A 27,515-nucleotide genomic window follows, 5' to 3' on the forward strand; every position below is an offset into this window, starting at 1 on the left:
ATCTGGTACAAGAACGGACAACATCTCCATACTCCCCAACAATACTCCTGTAATACTCTACTGTACTGGCGTTACTCTACAGACAGTTACTCCTGTGCTGTAAAAGACCATGAGGATTTTCTCGCTCCTACAGTGTGTGAGTCTGGACTCTCCTATAATAATCATCTTAAGTATCAATCATTAAGGCCTGTGGACCAATAGTAGAACATGTGGGGAAAAACAGACAAATCTGTAACACTCGTGGAAATTATACAGAATAATAGAAAAGGTAGAAAATGGCTGATGGTATGTTATCTTGTTCTACTGTTTTAGAATAATACTTTTTTTAATAAGGCTGTAACGTAACAAAATGTGGAAAAAATCAAGGGGTCTGAATACTTTCCGAATGCACTGTATGTGTCTATATTTTTTATTCATTTTAAATGAACCAGTCCAATACATCTAAAACACATGAAATCGTCTCATTATCGTTTGAGGAATTGATCAGATACATTTTGTTTCAGGTGTTCATGGTCAGAGCTGTTTGAATGTGACTTACACCAAGAGGAGTATTTGTGCCTTGAAGGGGTCAGCAGTGGACATTACCTGCACGTACAGACATCCCAGCTGGAATAACGTCACAGAAGTATCCTGGTTCAACAAATGGGAGTCTGGAGTTATTACAGATCTAAGCCAGGACCCAGAGTAGGCAGGTCATGTGAAGTACCATCCAACTACAGACAAGGACTCCACCCTGAGAATCACAGGACTGAGAGAGAGTGACTGCTGAATACAAGTTTAGATTTACAACAGGAACCAGAGTATGCAGGTCATGTGAAGTACCATCAGCGTTATAATCATGAGAATAAAACAGAGGGATTTACATTTTTTTATTTAACCTTTATTTAACTATGCAAGTCAATAACGGCCTACCAAAAGGGAAAAGGCCTACCCCGATATATATATATATAAATATACAACAAAGTACACATCATGACAAGAGAGACCTAAGACAACAACATAGCAAGGCAGCAACACACAACAACACAGCATGGTAGCAACACAACATGACAACAACATGGTAGCAACACAACATGACAACAGCATGGTAGCAACACAACATGGTAGCAGCACACAAGACGGTACAAACATTATTGGGCACAGACAAAAGCACAAAGGGCAAGAAAGTAGAGACAACAATACATCTCGTGATGCTTCTCCATGGTTGTTATTCACACTGAACTCAGCAACTACGGCAACAAAGTGTTGACAAACTCTGTCTGTGTGAGCTAATATGTTTGTGCCTAATTTAATATATTTTTGATGTGTGATTGTGTTGCAGTGATACTGGGGCAGGAAGGTTGGAGTGTGACTTACACCACTCAGAGTATCTGTGCCTTGAAGGGGTCAACAGTGGATCTGTCCTGCTCTTACACATATCCCAGAGGTCATACAGTCACAGAGACATCATGGTGCTATAGATAGTCTGGTGTGAAACCTCAGAATGATGATCGTGTGGAGTACTATGGGGACAGAGTGAGTAACTCCACCCTGAGAATCACAGACCTGAGAGAGACTCAGCTAAGTACTGGTTCACATTCAAGACTCAGATCATACAAGGTCATGTCTTTCAAAGTGTGACAAGTGAGAGATATTCTGGCAGTCCTGGAGTCAGGCTGTCTGTCACAGGTACACTATTTTGTAATGCTTTATCAGTTACATTAAAGCCTTTGGAAATCTGTTTTAATTTGACATTATACAGTACATTACAAATGACAGTCTGTATGTAATATGAATGTCTGGTGTCATTTGATTACAATGGTTGTCGTTTGTTTTTAATCACAGGCCCGAAGGCAAATGTTCCAACAACAGTGACAGAGGGACAGAGAATGGCATTGACCTGAAGCACCACCAGTACTCTGACTGACAACCCCAACCCCAGCTACATCTGGTACAAGAACAGGCAACGTCTCACCAAACCAAATACCAAAATAACTACCTGTACCTAGACCCAGTCAGCAGTGAGGATACAGACAGATACTCCTGTGCTGTAAACGGCCATGAGGATCTCCTCTCTCCTGAAAAGACTCTCACTGTCAAGATTTGGCTTTTTGGATGTATATTGTGGCTCCCCCCTTCTCTCTCTCTCTCTCTCCCACGTCAGGTTTTACAACTGTCATAAATACCTGGTAGAAACTGCCATGCAGTATTGAGGGAGAGAGTCTACCAGAGCAAAGAGCTTCTCTTTGTTCAAAACTGCTAATCCCCAAAATGGGAGAACTAAACAATTTCTATTTTTGAGAATGTGGGAATGGTCCGTGGACATTTAAAGAACAATCCTGTCGAAGTTGTTTGACACACAACTATATCTCTTAATGTGTACATTTCCCAGCTGTCAGGTTTACATATAAATATTGTGAAACGTATGTGATTAAACTATTTGTGAAAAGATGTCATGTGATGTTAACCTTCTAAATGAGAGTGGTTTTCATATAAAGATTACAGTTGAAGTCGGAAGTTTACATACACCTTAGCCAAATACATTTAAACTCAGTTTTTCACAATTCATGACATTTAATCCAAGTAAAAATTCCCTGCCTTAGGTCAGTTAGGATCACCACTTTATTTTAAGAATGTGAAATGTCAGAATAATAGTAGAGAGAATTATTTATTTCAGCTTTTATTTCTTTCATCACATTCCCAGTGGGTCAGAAGTTCACATACACTCAATTAGTATTTGGTAGCAATGCCTTTAAATTGTTTAACTTGGGTCAAACTTTTTGGGTAGCCTTCCACAATAAGTTGGGTGAATTTTGGCCCATTCCTCCTGACAGAGCTGGTGTATCTGAGTCAGGTTTGTAGGCCTCCTTGCTCGCACACGCTTTTTCAGTTCTGCCCACAAATTTTCTATAGGATTGAGGTCAGGACTTTGTGATGGCCACTCTAATACCTTGACTTTTTTTCCTTAAGCCATTTTGCCACAACTTTGGAAGTATGCTTGGGGTCATTGTAATTTTAGAAGACCCATTTGCAACCAAGCTTTAACTTCCTGACTGATGTCTTGAGATGTTGCTTCAATATATCCACATCATTTCCTTTCCTCATGATGCCATTCATTTTGTGAAGTGCACCAGTCCCTCCTGCAGCAAAGCACCCCCACAGCATGATGCTGCCACCCCCGTGCTTCATGGTTGGGATGGTGTTCTTCGGCTTGCAAGCCCCCCCCCTTTTTCCTCCAAACATAGCGATGGTCATTATGGCCAAACAGTTCTATTTTTGTTTCATCAGACCAGAGGACATTTCTCCAAAAAGTACGATATTTGTCCCCATGTGCAGTTGTAAACCGTAGTCTGGCTTTTTTATACCAGTTTTGGAGCAGTGGGTTCTTCCTTGCTGAGCGGCCTTCCAGGTTATGTCGATATAGGACTCGTTTTACTGTGGATATAGATACTTTTGTACCTGTTCCCTCCAGCATCTTCACAAGGTCCTTTGCTGTTGTTCTGGGATTGATTTGCACCTTTCGCACCAAAGTACGTTCATCTCTAGGAGACAGAACGTGTCTCCTTCCTGAGCGGTTTGACGGCTGCGTGGTCCCATGGTGTTTATACTTGTGTCCTATTGTTTGTACAAATGAACGTGGTACCTTCACGCGTTTGGAAATTGCTCCCAAGGATGAACCAGACTTATGGAGGTCTACAATTGTTTTTCTGAGGTCTTGGCTGATTTCTTTTGATTTTTCCATGATGTCAAGCAAAGAGGCACTGAGTTTGAAGGTAGGCCTTGAAATACATCCACAGGTACATCTCCAATTGATTCAAATGATGTCAATTAGCCTATCAGAAGCTTCTAAAGCAATGACTTCATTTTCTGGAATTTTCCAAGCTGTTAAAGGCACAGTTAACTTAGTGTATGTAAACTTCTGAACCACTGGAATTGTAATAAGTGAAATAATCTGTAAACAATTGTTGGAAGAATTACTTGTGTCATGCACAAAGTAGATGTCCTAACCAACTTGCCAAAACTATAGTTTGTTAACAAGAAATTTGTGGAGTGGTTGAAAATTGAGTTTTAATGACTCCAACCTAAGTGTATGTTAACTTCCGACTTCAACTGTAACTAGTCAGTGGCCACACCCCCGTGAGGCTAGACATCACATTAGGCGTCATAAAATCGCCCCTTCTTCCACAGAGTATAAAACCCACTTACTACAAAATATACATTAAGTCAGAGAATGCCGGGACGTCATCCACATGTTGAAATGGCTACAACTCAAGGTAACCAGAAAAGCATGGAGCGGTGGCTACATTGCTAAAAATTGTTAAACTCTGAGACTATCGATTCACTACAGAAGGGGCAAATTCTAGACGACATGAATTACTAGTCTGCAGCTAGAAATTACATAAACCTAGAACGAGAATACAGACAACCGCCAAAGCATCTATCTTTGAGAACATTTCCGAATGGTACTCTGAAGTATCCATTGTAACCACCTACAACCACGAAAGACATTGTGACTTCTGGGAAAGTTAACCAGAGACTCTGATGAACTCTTCAGGATGATCTAGTGTTTTCAACGGAGAGACAACAACAACATACAAGCGTAAATATGTACATTGCAATTTCTTTCAGAATGAGCGACCATTCATGTGCAAAGTATTAGCATGTCCATGAGCACAATTATCAACTAACTGTGTGTAATCCATTTTGTCTTTCCCGCTCTTTCTCAGTCCCCACCCCTTTCCTTTGTTACCAAGCCATCATAGCGGCTTCGTTTGCGAAGGACTTTTTCTTTGTATCACGTAGTAACCCAAATACCTACTGTTTGTGTGTTATGTGTAATTATTTAGTTAGTTAGTAAATCAATAATTAAGCCAATTTGTATATCGCTGATTCATGATTTAGGCTAGGGTTCGTGCAGATATTCATGGGTTTGCGATGTTCAGTAATGAGAACTGATGATGTAATAATAATACATTAATGAGAATGACTAATCGATAAGACATGAAAATATCTAAATAGTTATATTCGGGAAATTGACACTCCATAAACACATTTTTTCCATGGTGCTCCGGCTTCCTAGTTAATTAAAGTTTACATGATTAGTTTAATCACGTAATAATAATTACACATAGAGAATTGATTTGATAAAATAAGTCTTCACATTTAATGATAGTCCAGAAACAACACCACTCTCCTAAATAGACTCTCACTGTCACATGTAAGTACAATACATATATAATCTCACTGTCATTTAATTCTAGTATTATACTTTGGTTACACTGTGTGTTCATTTGTATGTCATTCCCAACACTAGATGGCCCAAAGAGAGTGTCAGTATCAGTCAGTCCTTCTGGTAAAATAGTGGAGGGCAGTTCAGTGACTCTGACCTGCAGCAGTGATGCCAACCCACCTGTGGACAAATACACCTGGTACAAGAATGTAACCTCACCAAAATCATCAGGACAGAGTTACAGCATCACTAACATCAGCTCTGAGGACAGTGGAGAATACGACTGTGAGGCTGAGAATACAATCGGAGCCCAGAAATCTACACCTCAATTGATCATTGTAGCCGGTAAGATACTTTTTTATTTAAAGCTATACGATAACATTCATATCATTCTTTATTCTTTAGGGGAACAAGCTTCTGTTAGAATGCATCTGTAGGAATCATAGTGGTGGTTCTGGTTCTCATCTTCTGTCTCTCTGGACTCATGTGGTTCAGGTGAGCATCTTTCTAAGACTTATCTTCCACTTTATCATTTTCATTTGTTATTAACTTGATTGCTATTCAATGATTTATTGATTGATTTGTTCAATCATTTCATTATTTTAAACAGAAAGAAGGCCTCCACATCCACCTATGTCACAAGTGATACAGCAGACGACGGACAGGTGAGTAAAGATCACATAGTATTTTATTAATTAAATCTCAAGCAGCACTACACCCTGGTTACACCTCCACACCTGGTGACATTAATTTACTACATCACTACACCCTGGTTACACCTCCACACCTGGTGACATTAATTTACTACATCACTACACCCTGGTTACACCTCCACACCTGGTGACATTAATTTACTATATCACTACACCCTGGTTACACCTCCACACCTGGTGACATTAATTTACTACATCACTACACCCTGGTTACACCTCCACACCTGGTGACATTAATTTACTATATCACTACACCCTGGTTACACCTCCACACCTGGTGACATTAATTTACTACATCACTACACCCTGGTTACACCTCCACACCTGGTGACATTAATTTACTATATCACTACACCCTGGTTACACCTCCACACCTGGTGACATTAATTTACTACATCACTACACCCTGGTTACACCTCCACACCTGGTGACATTAATTTACTACATCACTACACCCTGGTTACACCTCCACACCTGGTGACATTAATTTACTACATCACTACACCCTGGTTACACCTCCACACCTGGTGACATTAATTTACTACATCACTACACCCTGGTTACACCTCCACACCTGGTGACATTAATTTACTACATCACTACACCCTGGTTACACCTCCACACCTGGTGACATTAATTTACTACATCCCTACACCCTGATGCTGATGTAATTGTGTTTTCTGAAACCTGGCTCAGCAAGTCTTTTCTTGATAAGGATATTTGTATAAATGGTTACATTGTGTATCGCCCTGGTCGAGTTAAGAAGGGTGGGGGTGTGGCTATATATGTAAAGACTAAATTCCTTGTAAGTGTGGCAAAGTCTGAAACTATTTGTAAACAGTTGGAATGTCTTGATTTGAATATTGAAGTTTCAAAGGGTCTCTCTATAACTGTGATTGGCTGTTATAGGTGATGCATTTTCTTCTGTCATGAAGTTGGCCTGTTGGGGGAGGTTTATGACCCCCATAAATAACTTTCCCCTTTTCTCTCTCTCTCTAATCTATAGAGTTGACTCTTGGAAAGCCTTTGTTAACATAGAGAGTCTGGTAACATCAAAAGGTGGGAAACGGAACCATATTTCGGTAATCCAACCAGTTGAAAATATGCGTTGGTACTTTTTAAAAATGTTTACATTTTTAATTTCACCTTTATTTAACCAGGTAGGCAAGTTGAGAACAAGTTCTCATTTACAATTGCGACCTGGCCAAGATAAAGCAAAGCAGTTCGACACATACAACAACACAGAGTTACACATGGAGTAAAACAAACATACAGTCAATAATACAGTAGAAGAATAAGTCTATATACAATGTGAGCAAATGAGGTGAGATAAGGGAGGTAAAGGCAACAAAAAAGGCCATGGTGGCGAAGTAAATACAATATAGCAAGTAAAACACTGGAATGGTAGATTTGCAGTGGAAGAATGTGCAAAGTAGAGATAGAAATAATGGGGTGCAAAGGAGCAAAATAAATAAATAAATACAGTAGGGGAAGAGGTAGTTGTTTGGGCTTAATTATAGATGGGCTATGTATAGGTGCAGTAATCTGTGAGCTGCTCTGACAGCTGGTGCTTAAAGCTAGTGAGGGAGATAAGTGTTTCCAGTTTCAGAGATTTTTGTAGTTCGTTCCAGTCATTGGCAGCAGAGAACTGGAAGGAGAGGCGGCCAAAGGAAGAATTGGTTTTGGGGGTGACCAGAGAGATATACCTGCTGGAGCGCGTGCTACGGGTGGGTGCTGCTATGGTGACCAGCGAGCTGAGATAAGGGGAGACTTTACCTAGCAGGGTCTTGTAGATGACCTGGAGCCAGTGGGTTTGGTGACGAGTATGAAGCGAAGGCCAGCCAACGAGAGCGTACAGGTCGCAGTGGTGGGTAGTATATGGGGCTTTGGTGACAAAACGGATGGCACTGTGGTAGACTGCATCCAATTTGTTGAGTAAAGTGTTGGAGGCTATTTTGTAAATGACATCGCCGAAGTCGAGGATTGGTAGGATAGTCAGTTTTACGAGGGTATGTTTGGCAGCATGAGTGAAGGAGGCTTTGTTGCGAAATAGGAAGCCAATTCTAGATTTAATTTTGGATTGGAGATGTTTAATGTGAGTCTGGAAGGAGAGTTTACAGTCTAACCAGACACCTAGGTATTTGTAGTTGTCCACATATTCTAAGTCAGAACCGTCCAGAGTAGTGATGCTGGATGGGCGGGCAGGTGCGGGCAGCGATCGGTTGAAGAGCATGCATTTAGTTTTACTTGCATTTAACTTCTTATGGCTGGGGGCAGTATTGAGTAGCTTGGATGAATAAGATGCCCAGAGGTGCCCAGAGAAAACTGCCTGCTACTCAGTCCCAGAAGCTAAAATATGCATATTATTAGTATATTTGGATAGAAAACACTCTGAAGTTTCGAAAACTGTTTGAATGATGTCTGTGAGTATAACAGAACTCATATGGCAGGCAAAAACCTGAGAAAAAATCCAACCAGGAAGTGGAAAATCTGAGGTTTGTAGTTTTTCATCTCATTGCCTATCGGAGATACAGTGGGATATTGGTCATATTGCACTTCCTAAGGCTTCCACTAGATGTCAACAGTCTTTAGAACCTTGTTTGATGCTTCTACTGTGAAGTGGCGGCGAATGACAGGGGATTGAGTCAGAGGTCTGGCAGAGAGCCACGAGCTGACCATGCGCGTTCACGTGAGAGTTAGCTTGAGTTCCATTGCATTTCTACAGACAAAGGAATTCTCCGGTTGGAACATTATTGAAGATTTATGATAAAAACATCCCAAAGATTGATTCTATACATCGTTTGACATGTTTCTACGGACTGTAACGGAACTTTTTGCGCGTCATGAAATTGCATTTGTGAACTCAAGGCGCGAACAAAAAGGAGGTATTTGGACATAAATGATGAACTTTATCGAACAAATCAAACATTTATTGTGGAACTGGGATTCCTGGGAGTGCATTCTGATGAAGATCATCAAAGGTAAGTGAATATTTATAATGCTATTTCTGACTTCTGTTGACTACACAACATATGTTTGGCTGGTTTTGGTCTCTGAGAGCTGTACTCAGATTATTGCATGGTGTGCTTTTTCAGGAAAGCTTTTTTGAAATCTGACACAGCAGTTTCATTAAGGAGAAGTTTATCTAAAGTTCCATGTATAACACTTGTATTTTCATCAACAGTTATGATGAGTATTTCTGTAAATTGATGTGGCTCTCTGCAAAATCACCGGATGTTTTTGGAACTACTGAACATAACGCGCCAATGTATACAGAGATTTTTTTATATAAATATGAACTTTATCGAACAAAACATACATGTATTGTGTAACATGAAGTCCTATGAGTGTCATCTGATGAAGATCATCAAAGGTTAGTGATTAATTTTATCTCTATTTCTGCTTTTTGTGACTCCTCTCTTTGGCTGGAAAAATGGCTGTGTTTTTCTGTGACTTGGCACTGACCTAACATAATCGTTTGGTATGCTTTCGTTGTAAAGCCTTTTTGAAATCGGACACTGTGGTGGGATTAACAAGAAGTGTATCTTTAAATTATGTAAAATACTTGTATGTTTGAGGAATTTTAATTATGAGATTTCTGTTGTTTGAATTTGGCACCCTGCACTTTCACTGGCTGTTGTCATATCGATCCTGTTAGCGGGATCTCAGCCATAAGAAGTTTTAACACAGTGTCCAAAGAAGGGCCAGAGGTATACAGAATGGTGTCATCTGCGTAGAGGTGGATCAAAGAATCACCAGCAGCAAGAGCGACATCATTGATGTATACAGAGAAGAGAGTCGGCCCGAGAATTGAACCCTGTGGCACCCCCATAGAGAGGTCCGGACAACAGGCCCTCTGATTTGACATACTGAACTCTATCAGAGAAGTAGTTGGTGAAACAGGCGAGGCAATCATTTGAGAAACCAAGGCTGTTTAGTCTGCCAATAAGAATGTTGTGATTGACAGAGTCGAAAGCCTTAGCCAGGTCGATGAATACGGCTGCACAGTAATGTCTCTTATCGATGGCGGTTATGATATCGCTACATCGCCACACCTGGCGACATTAATTTACTACATCACTACACCCTGGTTACATCGCCACACCTGCGAACATTAATTTACTACATCACTACACCCTGGTTACACCTCCACACCTGGTGACATTAATTTACAGCATTTCAGTGCATCACTCATATGGCTTGCTAGCTAGCTAGTGTAGGAACTCCCTAGGTGAGCCATCCTTACTCTTTACTCGACTCAGGCTTAGATATGCTGTCCATGTTCACTTCATGGATCTCCTTTTTTGCCACAGTGGGACTGAAAAAAATACAAAAACATCTAAATAAAGAGAACTGTTACCAATTGTGAGAAGACCGTATTAGCAAAAGGACATTCATATTTACATTGCCCTTGGCTGGAACACGTATGACAGGGAAAAACTCAAGACATATTTCACACAAAAGTAGGAAGGATGCACAATGCATAACATTTTTGGTGATAGCCAAGTTCCTTTCAATAATGTATGACTTGAGGATGAGAGAATCTCAAATAGAGCTTGGTAGAGTTTGGTTTGAGAGCCAAACTGAGAGGCTGTCCTGTTAGGAGAGGTTTTGCTCACCTGCAGACAGGTGTATTGTATTGTCCACCAGCTCAAGGCATTGAGCAGCCCAGCTCGATATTGGCCCCAGCAGCACCGTCTCCTCTGTCTGAGCATTGATCCTGGCACCTGCAGAAAACAGAGACAACAGATGGAGGATTTTTCTGGGAAACCACTTTTAAAGGATTTTCTAATCTATTCCCACTGTTGGCTATTGACCACAGAAATCGTATTTTTATTTTGGGAAATGCAACATCAAATTAATAAACAGACTTTCTAAACGTGGGTCCTTTGTATTAAGAAATCCTGCTATGCCCTCCAACGAACCATCAAACAGGCAAAGCATCAATACAGGACTAAGATCGAATCGTACTACATCGGCTCCAACGCTCGTGGGATATGGCAGGGCTTGCAAACCATTACAGACTACAAAGGGAAGCACAGCAGAGCTGCCCAGTGACACGAGCCTACCAGACAAGCTAAACCAATTCTATGCTTGCTTCGAGGCAAATAACAATGAAACATGCATGAGAGCACCAGCTGTTCCGGGAAGACATAGTGATCGCGCTCTCCGCAGCCGATGTTAGTAAGACCTTTAAACAGGTCAACATTCAGACGGATTACCAGGACGTGTACTGCGAGCACACGTTGACCAACTGGCGAGTGTCTTCACTGATATTTTCAAACTCTCCCTGTTCGAAAATGTAATACCAACATGTTTTAAGCAGACCACCATAGTCCCTGTTCCCAAGAACACTAAGGTAACCTGCCTAAATGACTGCCGACCCGTAGCACTCACGTCTGTAACCATGAAGTGCTTTGAAAGGCTGGTCATGGCTCACATCAACACCCTTATCCCAGAAATCCTAGACCCACTCCAATTAGCATACCGCCCGAACAGATCCACAGATGATGCAATCTCAATTGCACTCCACACTGCCCATTCCCCTGCCCTTTCCCACCTGGACAAAAGACACATCTATGTGAGAATGCTATTCATTGACTACAGCTCAGCGTTCAACAACATAGCGCCCTCAAAGCTCATCAATAAGCTAAGGACCCTGGGACTAAACACCTCCCTCTGCAACTGGATCCTGGACTTCCTAACGGGCCGCCCCCCAAGTGGTAAGGGTAGGTAACAACACATTTGCCACGCTGATCCTCAACACAGGGGCCCCTCAGGGGTGCGTGCTCAGTCCCCTCCTGTACTCCCTGTTCACTCATGACTGCACGGCCAGGCACGACTCCAACACCTCAATTAAGTTTTCTGATGACACAACAGTGGTAGGCCTGATCACCGACAACGATGAGACAGCCTATAGGGAGGAGGTCAGAGACCTGGCCATGTGGTGCCAGGACAACAACCTCTCCCTCTCCCTCATCAAGACAAAGGAGATAATTGTGGACTACAGGAAAAAGAGGACCGAGCACGCCCCATTCTCATCGATGGGGCTGTAGTGGAGCATGTTGAGAGCTCCACATGTCCACATCACCAACAAACTAACATGGTCCAAGCACACCAAGACAGCCATGAAGAGGGCACGACAAAACCTATTCCCCCTCAAGAGACTGAAAAGATTTGGCATGGGTCCTCAGATCCTCAAAAGGTTCTACAGCTGCACCATCGAGAGCATCCTGACTGGTTGCATCACTGCCTGGAATGGCAACTGCTCGGCCTCCGACCAAAAGTCACTGCAGAAAGTAGTGCGTACGGCCCAGTACATAACTGGGGCCAAGCTTCCTGCCATCCAGGACCTCTATACCAGGCGGTGTCAGAGGAAGGAACTATAAATTGTCAAAGACTCCAGCCACCCCAGTCATAGATGTTTCTCTTTACCGGAGCGCCAAGTCTAGGTCCAAGAGGCTTCTAAACAGCTTCAAATGGCTACCCAGAATATTTGCATTGCCCCCTCCCCCTTTTACACAGCTGCTACTCTCTGTTATTAGCTATGCAAAGCCACTTTAATAACTCTACCTACATGTACATATTACCTCAATTACCTCGACCAACCGGTGCCCCCGCACATTGACTCTGTACCGGTACCCCCTGTATATAGTCTCGCTAGTGTTATTTTTTTCTTCTGCTCTTTAATTACTTGTTACTTTTATTTCTTATTCATGTTTTTTTAACTGCATTGTTGGTTAGGGGCTTGTAAGTAAGCATTTCACTGTAAGGTCTACTATTCGGCACACTAATAAAATTGGATTTGATTTGATCAGGGCGCCGAAGACATGTCGATTGCGACAGCCCTCCGCGCCTCTCTGAATGCATTCAAATCAAATGTATTTATATAGCCCTTCTTACATCAGCTGATATATCAAATGATTATTATTATAATTAATAATAATCACAGTAGTTGTCGAGGGTGCAACAAGTCAGCACCTCAGGAGTAAATGTCAGTTGGCTTTTCATAGCCGATCATTGTATATTATGAGTACAGCGACTGCAATTAGAAGACATCATGTTAATGTTACTACTTAGCTTCGGCTGTTGGAGGTCCTGACGAACCATGTCCAGATAAAACGTCCGGAGTGAAAAAGTTGATTGAAAAAAAGTTGAGTGAGGGAAAAACAAAAAATATAAATGGTAATTAAAAAGTATAAACCGTAAAGTTACCAGGTAGCAAAGTAAGGTTGGCAACAAAACACAGAGCAGCAGCACGTAAACAAGTCTGCAAGTTGTGACCGGAAATGACAGTTGTACAACTGACTAGGTATCCCTTTCACAGACCACTGTAGTTCTCAGTCAACTGATTCCAAAACTCACCTGTCCATTCTCTACTGTGTCTCTTCTGTCTCTTGTGTCAGAGGTGGATATGGAGGCCTTCTTCCTGTTTTGTAAATGAAAGAATGAATGAACAGATGAATGGAAGAATCAATCAATAAAAATGTGTCAAGATCAATGATAAAAAACAGAATGTGAATAAGGGTAAATTCATCTCACTCACCTGAACCACATGAACCCAACGAGACAGAAAATGAGAATCAGAACAACAACTAGGATTCCTACAACTGCATTCTTCAAAGACTTTGGTTCCCCAACGAACATAACAGGAGAACAGAGATTCTCGTAGCCTTTAACAGCACAGGAGTAGCTGACTGCGTCCTCACTGCTGACTTGGTCTAGGTAGAGGTAGTTATCTTGGGTGTTTGGGTTGGTGAGAAGTATGATAGAAAAATTACATATTTACCTTATTTGTTTGATATTAATAGTTAACAATATATACCTAACAATAGTAAGACATTTCTGTCCTATTAATGATGTGTTTTTTATGGTCTCCACTCTAGCTTCCTGCAGCTAGTCGAGGACATGGGTTTTACTAGAGATAGCTTGAAGCTGACAATTGATTGATGTCTTAGTGATAAAAAAACAAACATTCCATTCTATCATTAGTGGTGCATGTGAGACATATGTCTCCGGTCTAACTGAGCCTGCATTCTATACATGAGATTGTGTCTGTGACTCGAGATAGAGATAGCCTGAAGGAATAGAACAAACATCTCATTGTTTGTTCTCATCCTTGCATCTGGGAAACTAAGCCGGGGAGGAGTCGAACTAGCCCGACTAAGAATTTTTAAGTCCTGTATAACATCTGTTTTCTCATTATCAGTTGGGTTACTCGGTCCAACACTCAAGGGTGTTGGGTCGACAGCCTCATTATTGCAATGATTAATCGATATTGAATAAAGATGATTGTTTGAAAAAATGACAAAGTCTCTCACTTGATTAGAATATTCCACAGCAGAAGTTGTCCGTTCTTGTACCAGATGTAGGTGGGGTTGGGGTTGTCAGTCAGAAGACAGGTGGTGCTACAGTTCAGTGTTCTCTTCTTTTCCTCTGTGGAGGAAGACACCTTCACCTGCAGGTCTGAATGATTCTAATGAATTAATATAATTTGTTATAATACTGTTGAAGTCGGAAGTTTACATACACCTTAGCCAAATACATTTAAACTCAGTTTTTCAGAATTCCTGACAATTAATCCTAGTAAAAACTCCCTGTCTTAGGTCAGTTAGGATCACCACTATTTTAAGAATGTGAAATGTCAGAATAATAGTCGAGAATTATTTATTTCAGCTTTTATTTCTTTCATCACATTTCCAGAGGGTCAGAAGTTAACATACACTCAATTAGTATTTGGTAGCATTGCCTTTACATTGTTTAACTTGGGTCAAACGTTTCGGGTAGCCTTCCACAACCTTCCCACAATAAGTTGGGTGAATTTTGGCCCATTCCTCCTGACAGAGCTGGTGTATCTGAGTCAGGTTTGTAGGCCTCCTTGTACGCACATGCTTTTTCAGTTCTGCCCACAAATGTTCTATAGGATTGAAGTCAGGGCCTCTCCAATACCTTGACTTTATTGTCCTCAAGCCATTTTGTCACAACTTTGGAAGTATGCTTGGGGTCATTGTCCATTTGGAAGACCCATTTGCGACCAAGCTTTAACTTCCTGATTGATGTCTTGAGATGTTGCTTCAATATATCCACATAATTTGCCACATCATGATGCCATCTATTTTGTGAAGTGCACCAGTCCCTCCTGCAGCAAAGCACCCCCACAACATGATGCCACCCTCGTGCTTCATGGTTGGGATGGTGTTCTTCGGCTTGCAAGCCCCCCCCCTTTTTACTCCAAACATAACGATGGTCATTATGGCCAAACAGTTCTATTTTTGTTTCATAAGACTAGAGGACATTTCTCCAAAAAGTACGATCTTTGTCCCCATGTGCAGTTGCAAACCGTAGTCTGGCTTTTTTATGCGGTTTTGGAGCAGTGACTTCTTCCTTGCTGAGCGGTCTTTCAGGTTTTGTCGATATAGGACTCGTTTTACTGTGGAAATAGATACTTTTGTACCTGTTTCCTCCAGCATCTTCACAAGATCCTTTGCTGTTGTTCTGGGATTGATTTGCACTTTTCGCACCAAAGAACGTTCATCTCTAGGAGCCAGAACGCGTCTCCTTCCTGAGCGGTATGACGGCTGCATGGTCCCATGGTGTTTATACTTGCATACTATTGATTGTACAGATGAATGTGGTACCTTCAGGCATTTGGAAATTGCTCTCAAGGATGAACCAGACTTGTGGAGGTCTACAATTTATTTCTCTGAGGTCTTGGCTGATTTCTTTTGATTTCCCATGATGTCAAGCAAAGAGGCACTGAGTTTGATGGTAGGCCTTGAAAATACATCCACAGGTACACCTCCAATTGACTTAGCCTAATTTACATAATTTATCAGAAGCTTCTAAAGCCATAACATAATTTTCTGGAATTTCCCAAGCTGTTTAAAGGCACAGTCAACTTAGTGTATGTAAACTTCTGACCCACTGGATTTGTGATACAGTAAGTTATAAGTCAAATAATCTGTATGTAAACAATTGTTGGAAAAATGACTTGTGTCATGCACAAAGTAGATGTCCTAACCGACTTGCCTAAACTATAGTTTGGTAACAAGAAATTTGTGGAGTGGTTTAAAAATTAGTTTTAATCACTCCAACCTAAGTGTATGTAAACTTCCGACTTCAACAGTATATTGTGACAGTCAGTTGTTCCATGGAAGCTGTACCCCATTCTGCATTCTGTGTTTTAAATCTGAACTTGTATTCAGTTGAATCTCTCAGGTCTGTGATTCTCAGGGTGCAGTCTTTCTCTTTAGTCCCAAAGTACTCAGCACGACCGGCATACTCTGGCACCGAGCTCAGGATTTTAGGCACCTCGTTACATTTCTCTTGTTTAAAACCTCTTAGCGCACGGATCCCGCTAGCGGGATCAAATTCGACAACATCCGGTGAAATTGCAGAGCGCCAAATTCAAAATAAAAAAATCGGAATATTAAACATTCATGAAAATACAAGTGTCTTACATGGTTCAAAAGCTTAGAATCTTGGTAATCGAACTGCGTTGTCAGATTTCAAAAAGGCTTTACGGCAAAAGCATAGCATTCGATTGTCTGAGGACAGCGCCTCACATTAGCATATTTTCCAAACCAGCACAGGCATCACAAAATATCAAATAAAGATAAATAAAATCACTTACTTTTGAAGATCTTCCTCTGTTTGCAATCCCAAGGGTCCCAGCTACACAATAAATTGTGTTTTTTTTTCGATAAAGTCCTTCTTTATATCCCAAAAACGCCGTTTAGTTGGCGCCATTGAATTCAATAACCCAACATGCCGACAAAGGATTCCAAAATGTTACCAGAAAAGTTCGTACAAACAAGTCAAACTATGTTTTTTAACCATCCTCAGGTTGTCTAATATATAAATAAACAATAATATTTCGGACGGAGATTACTATGTTCAATAGGAAAGGAAAAGAGCGAAGACCGCGCCCACGTTCGCGCATGCAAAAAGACAACTTTTGCATTGGCGCTCACTTTGGAAAGACTACAAATACTTCTTCATTTTTCAGAAATACAAGCCTAAAACCTTGTATAAAGACTGTTGACATCTAGTGGAAGCCATAGGAACTGCAATCTGGGAGGCGGAAATTATATCTTTCAATAGCATTGCATTGGAAGTCATTCGGGGCCTAAAGAAAAAAATTCTGGATGGATTTTCCTCGGGTTTTCACCTGCTATATCAGTTCTGTTATACTCACAGACATTATTTTAACAGTTTTAGAGACTTCAGAGTGTTTTCTATCCAATTATATGCATATCCTAGCTTCTGGGCCTGAGTAACAGGCAGTTTACTTTGGGCACGTCAGACAGGCGGAAATTCAGGAAACTAGACCGTGCAGTGAGAGGTTTTAAACCAGTTTGGTTCTGAGACTACATGATAACTTGGATGTTGATATGTGCAGGGCAGTTCCACTGTTAAGCCCTTCACAGCACAGATACTCTGATGGGTGTAAGTCATGTTGAAACAGTTCTGACCCAGAACTGTTGCACTCAACAAAAATATTAATACAACATGCAACAATTTATATGATTTTACTGAGTTAAATGTTCATATAAAGAAATCAGTCAATTGAAATAAATGAATTAGGCACTAATCTATAGATGTCACATAACTGGGAATACTGATATGCATCTGTTGGTCACAGATACCTTAAAAAAAAGGTACTCAGTATCTGGTGTGACCACCACTTGCAGTGCAACACATCTCCTTCACATAATACAATAGATTGAATGTATTTCTGTATTGAATACATGTTTTCTGAAAATTACCAGCAGGGCCTCAAAGTCAAACTTAAATGAATCATTCTTTATTATCAGCAAGCTGGAGAGGATCCAACAAACTTAATGCACCACAGTACACGTCGGTCAGGAGCTCTTTCGGGGCAGTCCCGTTAGTTCTCTTATATACTGCTTACACAGACAAGTTATATTTGCATGATTTACATTTTTCATAATTAATTCATCATTAACGATTGGTTAATGCATGTGACTGGCACCGTCTCCTATCTTAAATTATAGAACATGTTCTGGGCCTTCTGACAAAAGGTCTGAGGGGGTAATGACCCCCCTCACATCTCTACCCAGCACCAACAGGAACCAATGACTGTATGAGGAAAGATGTACAATTCAAGGCTCTCTCTTCAGACAACATTTCTCTCACACATTAATATGAACCTACTATTTTTGAAACATCATTCTACATTATTTAATGGATTACAGGAGTTACTGAAATAAGATACAGCTCTGAACACCCCACTCCACACACACCACTCCAAGACAATTGATACATATGGATCCAGAGCTGCATATTATCTACACAGGTTACCATGGTAATCAAACTTAGTAAACTGTTAGAGAATGGGAGATGGATGACTCTTTGTTTTCTATTGAAACTATATTGAGGGATCTGGAACCGGTGCCGGAGAGGAGGGAGATAAAAGAAAACATGTTTGTGCTTCCTTGTGTTTTTTCAGTGACCCTGAATGAGCAAAGCTCTTTCCACATAGACAGGAGTAAGGTTTCTCTCCCGTGTGGATTCGCTGGTGTGTAGTCAAGGTGAAATCTAGAGCAAAACTCTTCCCACACTGATCACAGCTATAAGGCTTCTCTCCTGTGTGTATGCGTTGGTGTTTAGTCAGGTCTCCTGTTCGACTGAAGCTCTTCCCACAATGATCACAGCTATAAGGCTTCTCTCCTGTGTGTATGCGTTGGTGTATAGTCAGGTCTCCTGTTCGACTGAAGCTCTTCCCACAATGATCACAGCTATAAGGCTTCTCTCCTGTGTGTATGTGTTGGTGTTTAGTCAGGGATCCTGATTGATTGAAGCTCTTGCCACAATGCTCACAGCTATAAGGTTTCTCTCCTGTGTGTATGCGTTGGTGTGTAATCAGGTGTCCTGATCGATTGAAGCTCTTCCCACACTGATCACAACTATAAGGCTTCTCTCCTGTGTGTATGCGTTGGTGTGTAATCAGGTGTCCTGATCGATTGAAGCTCTTCCCACACTGATCACAACTATAAGGCTTCTCTCCTGTGTGTATGCGTTGGTGTGTAATCAGGTGTCCTGATCGATTGAAGCTCTTCCCACACTGATCACAACTATAAGGTTTCTCTCCTGTGTGTATGCGTTGGTGTGTAATCAGGTGTCCTGATCGATTGAAGCTCTTCCCACACTGATCACAACTATAAGGCTTCTCTCCTGTGTGTATGCGTTGGTGTGTAATCAGGTCTCCCGATCGACTGAAGCTCTTCCTACACTGATCACAGCTATAAGGCTTCTCTCCTGTGTGTATGCGCTGGTGTGTAGTCAGTGATCCTGAATAATTGAAGCTCTTCCCACACTGATCACAGGTATAAAGCTTCTCTCCTGTGTGTATGCGTTGGTGTGTAGTTAGATGTACTAATTGATTGAAGCCCTTCCCACACTGATCACAACTATAAGGCTTCTCTCCTGTGTGTATGCGTTGGTGTGTAGTTAGATGTACTAATTGATTGAAGCCCTTCCCACACTGATCACAACTATAAGGCTTCTCTCCTGTGTGTATGCGTTGGTGTGTAATCAGGTGTCCTGATCCATTGAAGCTCTTCCCACACTGATCACAACTATAAGGCTTCTCTCCTGTGTGTATGCGTTGGTGTGTAATCAGGTCTCCTGATCGACTGAAGCTCTTCCCACACTGATCACAGCTATAAGGCTTCTCTCCTGTGTGTATGCGTTGGTGTGTGGTCAGGGCTCCTGAATGATTGAAGCTCTTCCCACACTGATCACAGCTATAAGGCTTCTCTCCTGTGTGCATGCGTTGGTGTATAATCAGGTGTCCTGAATGATTGAAGCTCTTCCCACACTGATTACAGCTATAAGGCTTCTCTCCTGTGTGTATGCGTTGGTGTAAAATCAGGGATCCTGATTGATTGAAGCTCTTCCCACACTGATCACAGCCATAAGGCTTCTCTCCTGTGTGTATGCGTTTGTGTGTGGTCAGGGCTCCTGAATGACTGAAGCTCTTCCCACACTGATCACAGCTATAAGGCTTCTCTCCAGTGTGTATGCGCTGGTGTGTAGTCAGGGCTCCTGATTTATTGAAGCTCTTCCCACACTGATCACAGCTATAAGATTTCTCTCCTTTGTATTCGAGCTGGTGTGTAGTCAGGTCTCCTGATTGATTGAAGTATTTCCCACAATCAAAGCAGGGGTAAGGCCTCTCCCCTGTATGAATTCTCTGATGAGATTTGAAGGTTTTAGATGCAACGAAACTCTTCCCAAACTGAGAGCAGTGGTACGATTTCTCTCCGGTGTGAATCCGTTCATGAATTATCAAATCCTTCTGTTTAGCAAAACTCTTCCCACAGTCAGAGCAGGTGTGGTGAGATTTCTTCCCTATACCTCTATACTGGTGTTTCTTGAGGTGTTCTGATCTGGAGAGACTCTTCTCTTTCTTGTCAGCGTCATGATGTTGTTGAGGCTCCCCAGATGATAAGCCCCTCCCTCTAAGAGAGCAACGATTAGGGATGTCCCCTGTGAAACAAAGATATTGAATAATTAAGTTTTGTAAAATATGGGTCCATAAACAGATGGGGCGTTACATGAAATGAATGCCTTTTGCGTTCCTTAGATATTTTCCAGTAATAATTGTGCACCAAAATTCAATTTTAAATCTCTGTTATATTAAATAAAGTGCCCTTTAATACAGGACACATGGAACATTCAATTCATCAGAATTGTAATATGAATAAACACTTGCTAAAGTGACATTTCAGCATTTTGAGTACGGTTACAAGCGCAGAATAATATGATTATTGTGAATAGTCAATTAGTATAGGAGTTTGATTTAAACGTCGACAAGCTTGGAAAGAAGAACAATTTCCCTAATAAACCTGTTTACATGGACACATCTGAAATCAGGCTACCTGATGGGACTTTGATAAATGAAAAATTGGCTATTAAAATATACTTTCTACAACAACATCCATGTAAAAAAAAAAAAAAAAAAGCATATTTGAATACGAGTTTGGACAAATAAAGTTTGTATGTGAAACTATTTCTAAGCTGCATACTTTCAGTTTTTCCTGAACTCACTGCACTCTGTCAAAAGAAGTTAGCTGGCGCTGCTTGTGTTAGAACATGCAGATGAAATACACCTCTATAACTCTGATTAAAGTGTTTCATGTCCTAATTATTCTAAAGATTGATAAGACAACCAGGTGTTTTTAAAGGCGTATGCTTCCTTCTGTTATGACCTTACACCAATTAAGATCAGCAGAGTAAGGTGTTTACATGACTAATGCCAAACTCAGCCTACTGCCATATGGCAAAACATGTATTTTATTAAGTTGAACACGTGCTCTTTATGACATGACAGAATGTTGAAATGATGTGAAATCAAACTTTTTTTTAACCAAGTTACACTTCTTAAAATTGGGTGTAACGACCAGATATTTTCATCAATATATAACTCATCAATTAATTGTTACAGAAGCGGACTGTAGTCTAATCCACACGCCATGGTTCTTACTTAATGAAATCACATCTCCATGATCCTCTTCTCCTCTCTCAGTTCCACTCTGCTCCGGTGTTTTCCTGCAGTCAACCAGAACCAGCAGTAAAGTACGGAGAGGCGGTTGACCTGGGGACTCCTGGAGGTTGGTGGGGGACGGGCTGGATTTGTCCTGTTGGAAGTATTCAACATAGATTAACATTAAACCAAATATTGTATTAATTCAGTCTAAACCTCTGAGTTGGGTGCATCCCTCGAATATCTCCTTTTTCCTTTAATGTTGAATCGTTCACTACAACCCACAAATCTAAGAGCATTGGGTTGGTGGAGGCATGAGCTAGTTTGCACCATATATCTCATACCAGTAATTTCCCTTCAAACAGTGAGGAAGAGGTGAAGCGAGAGAGATAACTGGGCCCAAAATCTGTCTTCTGCCTTATTTGATCGAATATACATTTCGTAAAGATTAGGTTATTAGGAGTGTATTGGTAAAAGTAGGCCACTTTTCAGGGAAGTCAGGAACCAATATAAACAGTCAGTTAGGAAAGCAAAGGCTAGCTTTTTCAAACAGAAATTTGCATCCTGCAGCACTAACTCCAAAAGTCCATGGAGAATAAGAGCACCTCCTCTCAGCTTCCCACTGCACTGAGGCTTGGAAACACTGTCACCACCGATAAATCCACGATAATCGAGAATTTCAATAAGCATTTCTCTACGGCTGGCCACGCTTTCCACCTGGCTACCCCAACCCCGGCCAACAGCTCTGCACCCCCTGCAGCTTCTGGCCCCCCTCTCAGATAGAGTTCAGTGTGTCAAATCGGAGGGCCTGTTGTCTCGTGCCGACTCTTTTCTCTGTATATATCAATGTCGCTCTTGCTGCGGGTGATTCCCTGATCCACCTCTACGCAGACGACACCATTCTGTATATATCTGGCCCTCCCTTGGAAACGGTGTTAACTAACCTCCAAACGAGCTTCAATGCCATATAACACTCCTTCCGTGGCCTCCAACTGCTTTTAAATGCTAGTAAAGCTAAATTCATGCTCTTCAACCGATCGCTGCCCGCACCTGCCCGCCTAGCATCACTACTCTGGACGGTTTTGACTTAGAATATGTGGACAACTATAAATACCTAGGTGTCTGGCTAGACTGTAAACTCTCCGTCCAGACTCACATTAAGCATCTCCAATCCAAAGTTAAATCTAGAATCGGCTACCTATTTCGCAACAAAGCCTACTTCACTCATGCTGCCAAACATACCCTCGTAAAACTGACTATCCTGCCGATCCTTGACTTTGGCGATGTCATTTACAACATAGCCTCCAACACGCTACTCAGCAAATTGGATGCAGTCTATCACAGTGCCATCCGTTTTGTCATCAAAGCACCATATACTACCCACCATTGCGACCTGCATGCTCTCATTGGCTGGTCCTCGCTACATATTTGTCGCCAAACCCACTGGCTCCAGGTCATCTACAAGTCTCTGCTAGGTAAAGCCCCGCCTTATCTCAGGTCACTGGTCACCATAGCAGCACCCACCTGTAGCACGCGCTCCTGCAGGTATATTTCACTGGTCATCCCCAAAGCCAACACCTCCTTTGGCCGCCTTTCCTTCCAGTTCTCTGCTGCCAATGACTGGAACGAATTGCAAAAATCACTGAAGTTGAAGACTTATATCTCCCTCACTAACTTCAAACATTGGCTGTCAGAGCAGCTTACCGATCACTGCAGCTGTACACAGCCAATCTGTAAATAGCCCTTCCAACCAAATACCTACCTCATCCCCATATTTGTTTTTTTTCTGCTCTTTTGCACACCAGTATTTATTCCAGTATTTATAATTGCACATCCTCAACTGCACATCTATCACTCCAGTGTTAATGGCTAAATTGTAATTACTTCGCCACTATGGCCTATTTATTGCCTTACCTCCTTACTTCATCTGCACACACTGTATACATATTTTCTATTGTGTTATTTACTGTACTTTGTTTATCCCATGTGTAACTCTGTGTTGTTGTTTTTGTCGCATTGCTTTGCTTTATCTTGGCCAGGTCGCAGTTGTAAATGACAACTTGTTCTCAACTGGCCTGCCTGGACGTCACTAGTTACCACAAACAAAGCCATAAACCACGCACATTTCTAGCATTGATCTTATTAAAATGTGATTTTAACCCTAACAACACTTCTGACTTTTTGCCCGAACCTTGAATAAATGAAAATGCGATATAGACCTTTGTGGCTGTGGAAACACCCATGTCTGCCCTCTCATTGGCTATAATGGTCCCACCTGATCTTGCCTCTTTACCGATTGCCTTCCATTTAAGAAAACCTTTATTTTCTTTGTTAGAACGGCCACTTGAGTATCTGGTCAAATAATGGATAATGTGTTCGAAAGGAATGTGAACACTTTGGGAGGAAGGAGAGATAATTAGTTCATAATCACAGATTCCTAAACATGATATAGTAGTAGGCTACTTTGACGAAGGAAAAAAATCACAACAAGTTTTACCGTGATGTATTTTTTGTTGAGCCGTTTAAACCGAGCACAGGAAGTGGAGGATCAAAGATTATGAAAACTAGGCCTAGACATTTTGTACAAACCAGCAGACTTATACTGTTAAAGCCAGACTTACCCGATCCATTGTGGAAGCTATTGTTTCTTTGTATGGAATGAAATATTGTTGGGTACAGTACAGTTAGACTACTTTGTTGTAGTGTTCAGATAATGACTAGGGACTTGCGGAGAGAAAATTCGAATCCCAAGGCTGCAACTGATGCGCCCCTAGACCAGAGCAATCAAACATGTACTTCAATATCAAAACGGAATTAAGTTCAAACAAATAAACGTCTCATGTAGCCTAATATTACTTCCGAAAGTTCCTGGATAACATTTTACGTGATCTATACAATTCGATTAAAGTCAAGAAAACGTTCAACACCGCATTTCGCTAAGAATCCTGTAGTCTGCTATTGTCTACCCTTGCCTGGCAGTAACTTGGAACACATGCGCAAAGAGGGAGTATCTGAATGGGCATTTTTTTTTTTAAATTGTATCTTTTATTAACAACAAATCAATACAGGAAGTACATATGGGAACACAAGTTTATATAAATAATATACAACGGACAATTGGGCTAGGAAGTACAATATCACATTACACAAGGACCTTAAGGGACATACATACACTTATTATTCTAACAGCTTTTTTGTTAGTAGAGTATTTAATTGTCTTAAAGTACAGTTCAATTTATTTTTGTAAGGTAAGAAAACATGGTGTTTTGTTTGTAAATTTACATTTGTGAATATGAAATTTGGCCAAAAGAATAATGAAATTAATTACATAAAAGTGTTTCAGGTTATTTCTATCGTAGGTAAAGAATCCAAGCAGTACATCTCTCCACAATAGTGTAAGATCTTCATAAATGTGTTCAATTATAAATCTACTGATGTCTTGCCACAGTTTTCTTACATGAATACAATGCCAAAAAAGATGCAACACTGTTTCTGGGTGGTCATTACAAAAAGGAGCAATTCAAGTTGATGTTTTCCTTAAACTTCTTCATATAGTGGTTAGCAGGATAATATTTATTAATAATTTAAAAGGAAACTTCCTTAGTTTTGTTAACAAGTAGGTATATGTGTGGCAACATCCAAACTTTTTCTCAACAGATATTATCAATAAATCCGTTCCAATAATGCATGACATAAGGTATATGATACAACATCCTGCTGAAACAAGGTTCGTATCGCTCTGTTGTTGAATGGACCAAAAAAGAAACAAATCTTTCCTACTGACGAGTCAACAGGGTTAATGGAAGGTAGGTTCTGAGGCCAGGTCTTGACACGTTCCTGAATAACAAAGCAACACCTGAGGGAATGGCATCTAAAACAATTGCAAAATCTTTAGGTGTTACAGGGACCTTGTAAAGTGATAAGAATTCCTTATCTGAATAGGCCTCTCGTGAGGGGGTGTCTGAGAATTACTACTTCTGGTCTTTCGCTGCTGCTATAATGGCAGCTGCTGTACACTACTAGCACAGATAGGACAAAGAGCTGTTTATGCAAGTCTTTGCAATGGGTGCATCAAACCTATTTCACAAGTAATTCTCCTGTCAAAAATAAACTTAAGTCCAGTGGTGGAAAAAGAACCCAATTGTCATACTTGAGTCAAAGTAAAGATACCATAATAGAAAATGACAAGTAAAAGTGAAAGTCACCCAGTAAAATTCTACTTGAGTAAAAGTCTAAAAGTAGTTGGTTTCTAATATACTTATCTATCAAAATAAATGTAATTGCTCAAATATACTTAAGTATTAAAAGTAAAAGTATGAATAATTAAAATGTCCTTATACTAAGCAAACCAGACGGCACAATTTTCTTGTTTTTAAAAATGTACGGATAGGCAGGGGCACACTCCAACACTCAGAAATAATTTACAAACAAAACATTTGTGTTTAGTGAGTCTGCCAGATCAGAGGAAGTAGGGATGACCGGGGATGTTCTCTTGATAAGTGTGTGAATTGAACCATTTTCTGTACTGCTAAGTATTGAAAATGTAATGAGTACTTTTGTGTGACAGGGAAAATGTATGGAGTAAAAAGTATATCATTTTCTTTAGGAATGTAGTGAAGTAAAAGTAAAAGTTGTAAATATATAAATACTAAAGTAAAGTACGGATTCCCCCCAAAAACTACTTAAGTAACACTTTAAAGTATTTTTACTTAAGTACTTTACACCACTGCGTAAGTCTTTCTTCTAAACTACAGACAAATATACTGTATTTATAACTAACTCCCTTCTGTCTATGTATATAACTTGTATACAATAAAATAAATAACAATAAACATAACGCTTTATAGCTACAATAAAGCTAACGTTAGCTAGCTAATGACAAGCTCATCTCTGCTGCCTGAATGGTTTCAAGTTTCTCTCGTCTGGGTTTTTTGCTGTTAGCTAACACATGGACAAGCAGTAGCCTACTGCAGTAGTCAGGCTACACCAATTACCAACATTTTATTTTTACACTGCACAAATCATTGAGAACAGTCAGCACTCGAATGCTAGCTAACAAAAGTTAGTTGATTGTAACATTGACACTATCTGTGTGCTGACTACAGGTTTAACTAACGTTAGTTGATTGTAACATTGACACTGTGTGCTGACTACAGGTTTAACTAACGTTAGTTGATTGTAACATTGACACTGTGTGCTGACTACAAGTTTAACTAACGTTAGCTGATTGTAACATTGACACTGTGTGCTGACTACAAGTTTAACTAACGTTAGCTGATTGTAACATTGACACTGTGTGTGGACCACAGGTTTGGAGGCCCCTCTAAAGATGAACCCTCAATCCTAAAACATGGTACATGATTAAACATTAAGGCGCAATAAGTTGTGTTATCATGAATATATATACTCAGCTGGAGGAGAGAACATGATACATGAAAAATATTATTTTTCTTTCTCAACTTTCAGTCAATTTCTCTCTCTTTCTCCTTCTCTATGATCTGTCGTTCCACCCTCCTGCATCTGTCTGTGTCTTCTCTCCCTGCCCCGTACAGTCTGTGATGTCATGAAGGACTCTCTTGTCCATGATCATCTATTCTCCGTGGCCCCTCCACGAGCTGCACCTGTCCGCCCTGGACCGTCGCCTAGCGACCGTGCTCAGAACCTTGAGCCGTTGCCAGGAGCAACAGTGTAGCCGCCATGGAGGAGGCGAGGAGGATGTCACTCATTATAAGACCTTGGTTACACCTGTGACACATGCAGGGTAGTCTCTTAGAAAAAAGGATTCCAAATGGGTTCTTCAGCTGTCCACATAGGAGAACCCTTTTGGGTTCCAGTTGTGTTGTGACAAGGTAGGGGTGGTATACAGAACATAGCCCAATTTGGTAAAAGACCCAAGTCCATATTATGGAAAGAACAGCTCAAATAAGCAAAGAGAAACAACAGTCCATCATTACTTTAAGTCATGAAGGTCAGTCAATACGGAAAATGTCAAGAACTTTGAGTTTCTTCAAGTGCAGTCGCAAAAACCATCAAGCGCTATGATGAAACTGGCTCTCATGAGGACCCCCACAGGAAAGGAAGA

General features: G+C 40.8%; 1 protein-coding gene across 1 annotated transcript; it reads right to left on the reverse strand.

Annotated features, from left to right (window-relative positions):
• Positions 1 to 17,706: 17,706 nt before the first annotated feature.
• On the reverse strand, positions 17,707 to 24,234 carry LOC120032413 (zinc finger protein 271-like). Its single transcript, XM_038978499.1, has 3 exons — positions 24,055 to 24,234; positions 21,434 to 21,587; positions 17,707 to 20,436 (listed from the first exon to the last, which is right to left on the reverse strand). Exons 1-3 carry the CDS (start codon positions 24,061 to 24,063, stop codon positions 18,314 to 18,316), a joined length of 2,286 nt encoding a protein of 761 aa, XP_038834427.1. The 5' UTR covers positions 24,064 to 24,234; the 3' UTR covers positions 17,707 to 18,313.
• Between the last annotated feature and the right edge of the window lie 3,281 nt (positions 24,235 to 27,515).

The sequence above is a fragment of the Salvelinus namaycush genome, chromosome 39 (assembly GCF_016432855.1).
Source record: "Salvelinus namaycush isolate Seneca chromosome 39, SaNama_1.0, whole genome shotgun sequence".
Classification (NCBI taxonomy): Eukaryota; Metazoa; Chordata; class Actinopteri; order Salmoniformes; family Salmonidae; genus Salvelinus; species Salvelinus namaycush.

What these genes read in the sequence shown, in the direction of transcription:
- LOC120032413 (XM_038978499.1), bottom strand. An exon ending in TGGAGATGTGATTTCATTAA is followed by an intron (nt 20,437 to 21,433) that starts GTAAGAACCATG and finishes TTTGTTTCACAG; the next exon opens with GGGACATCCCTAATCGTTGC.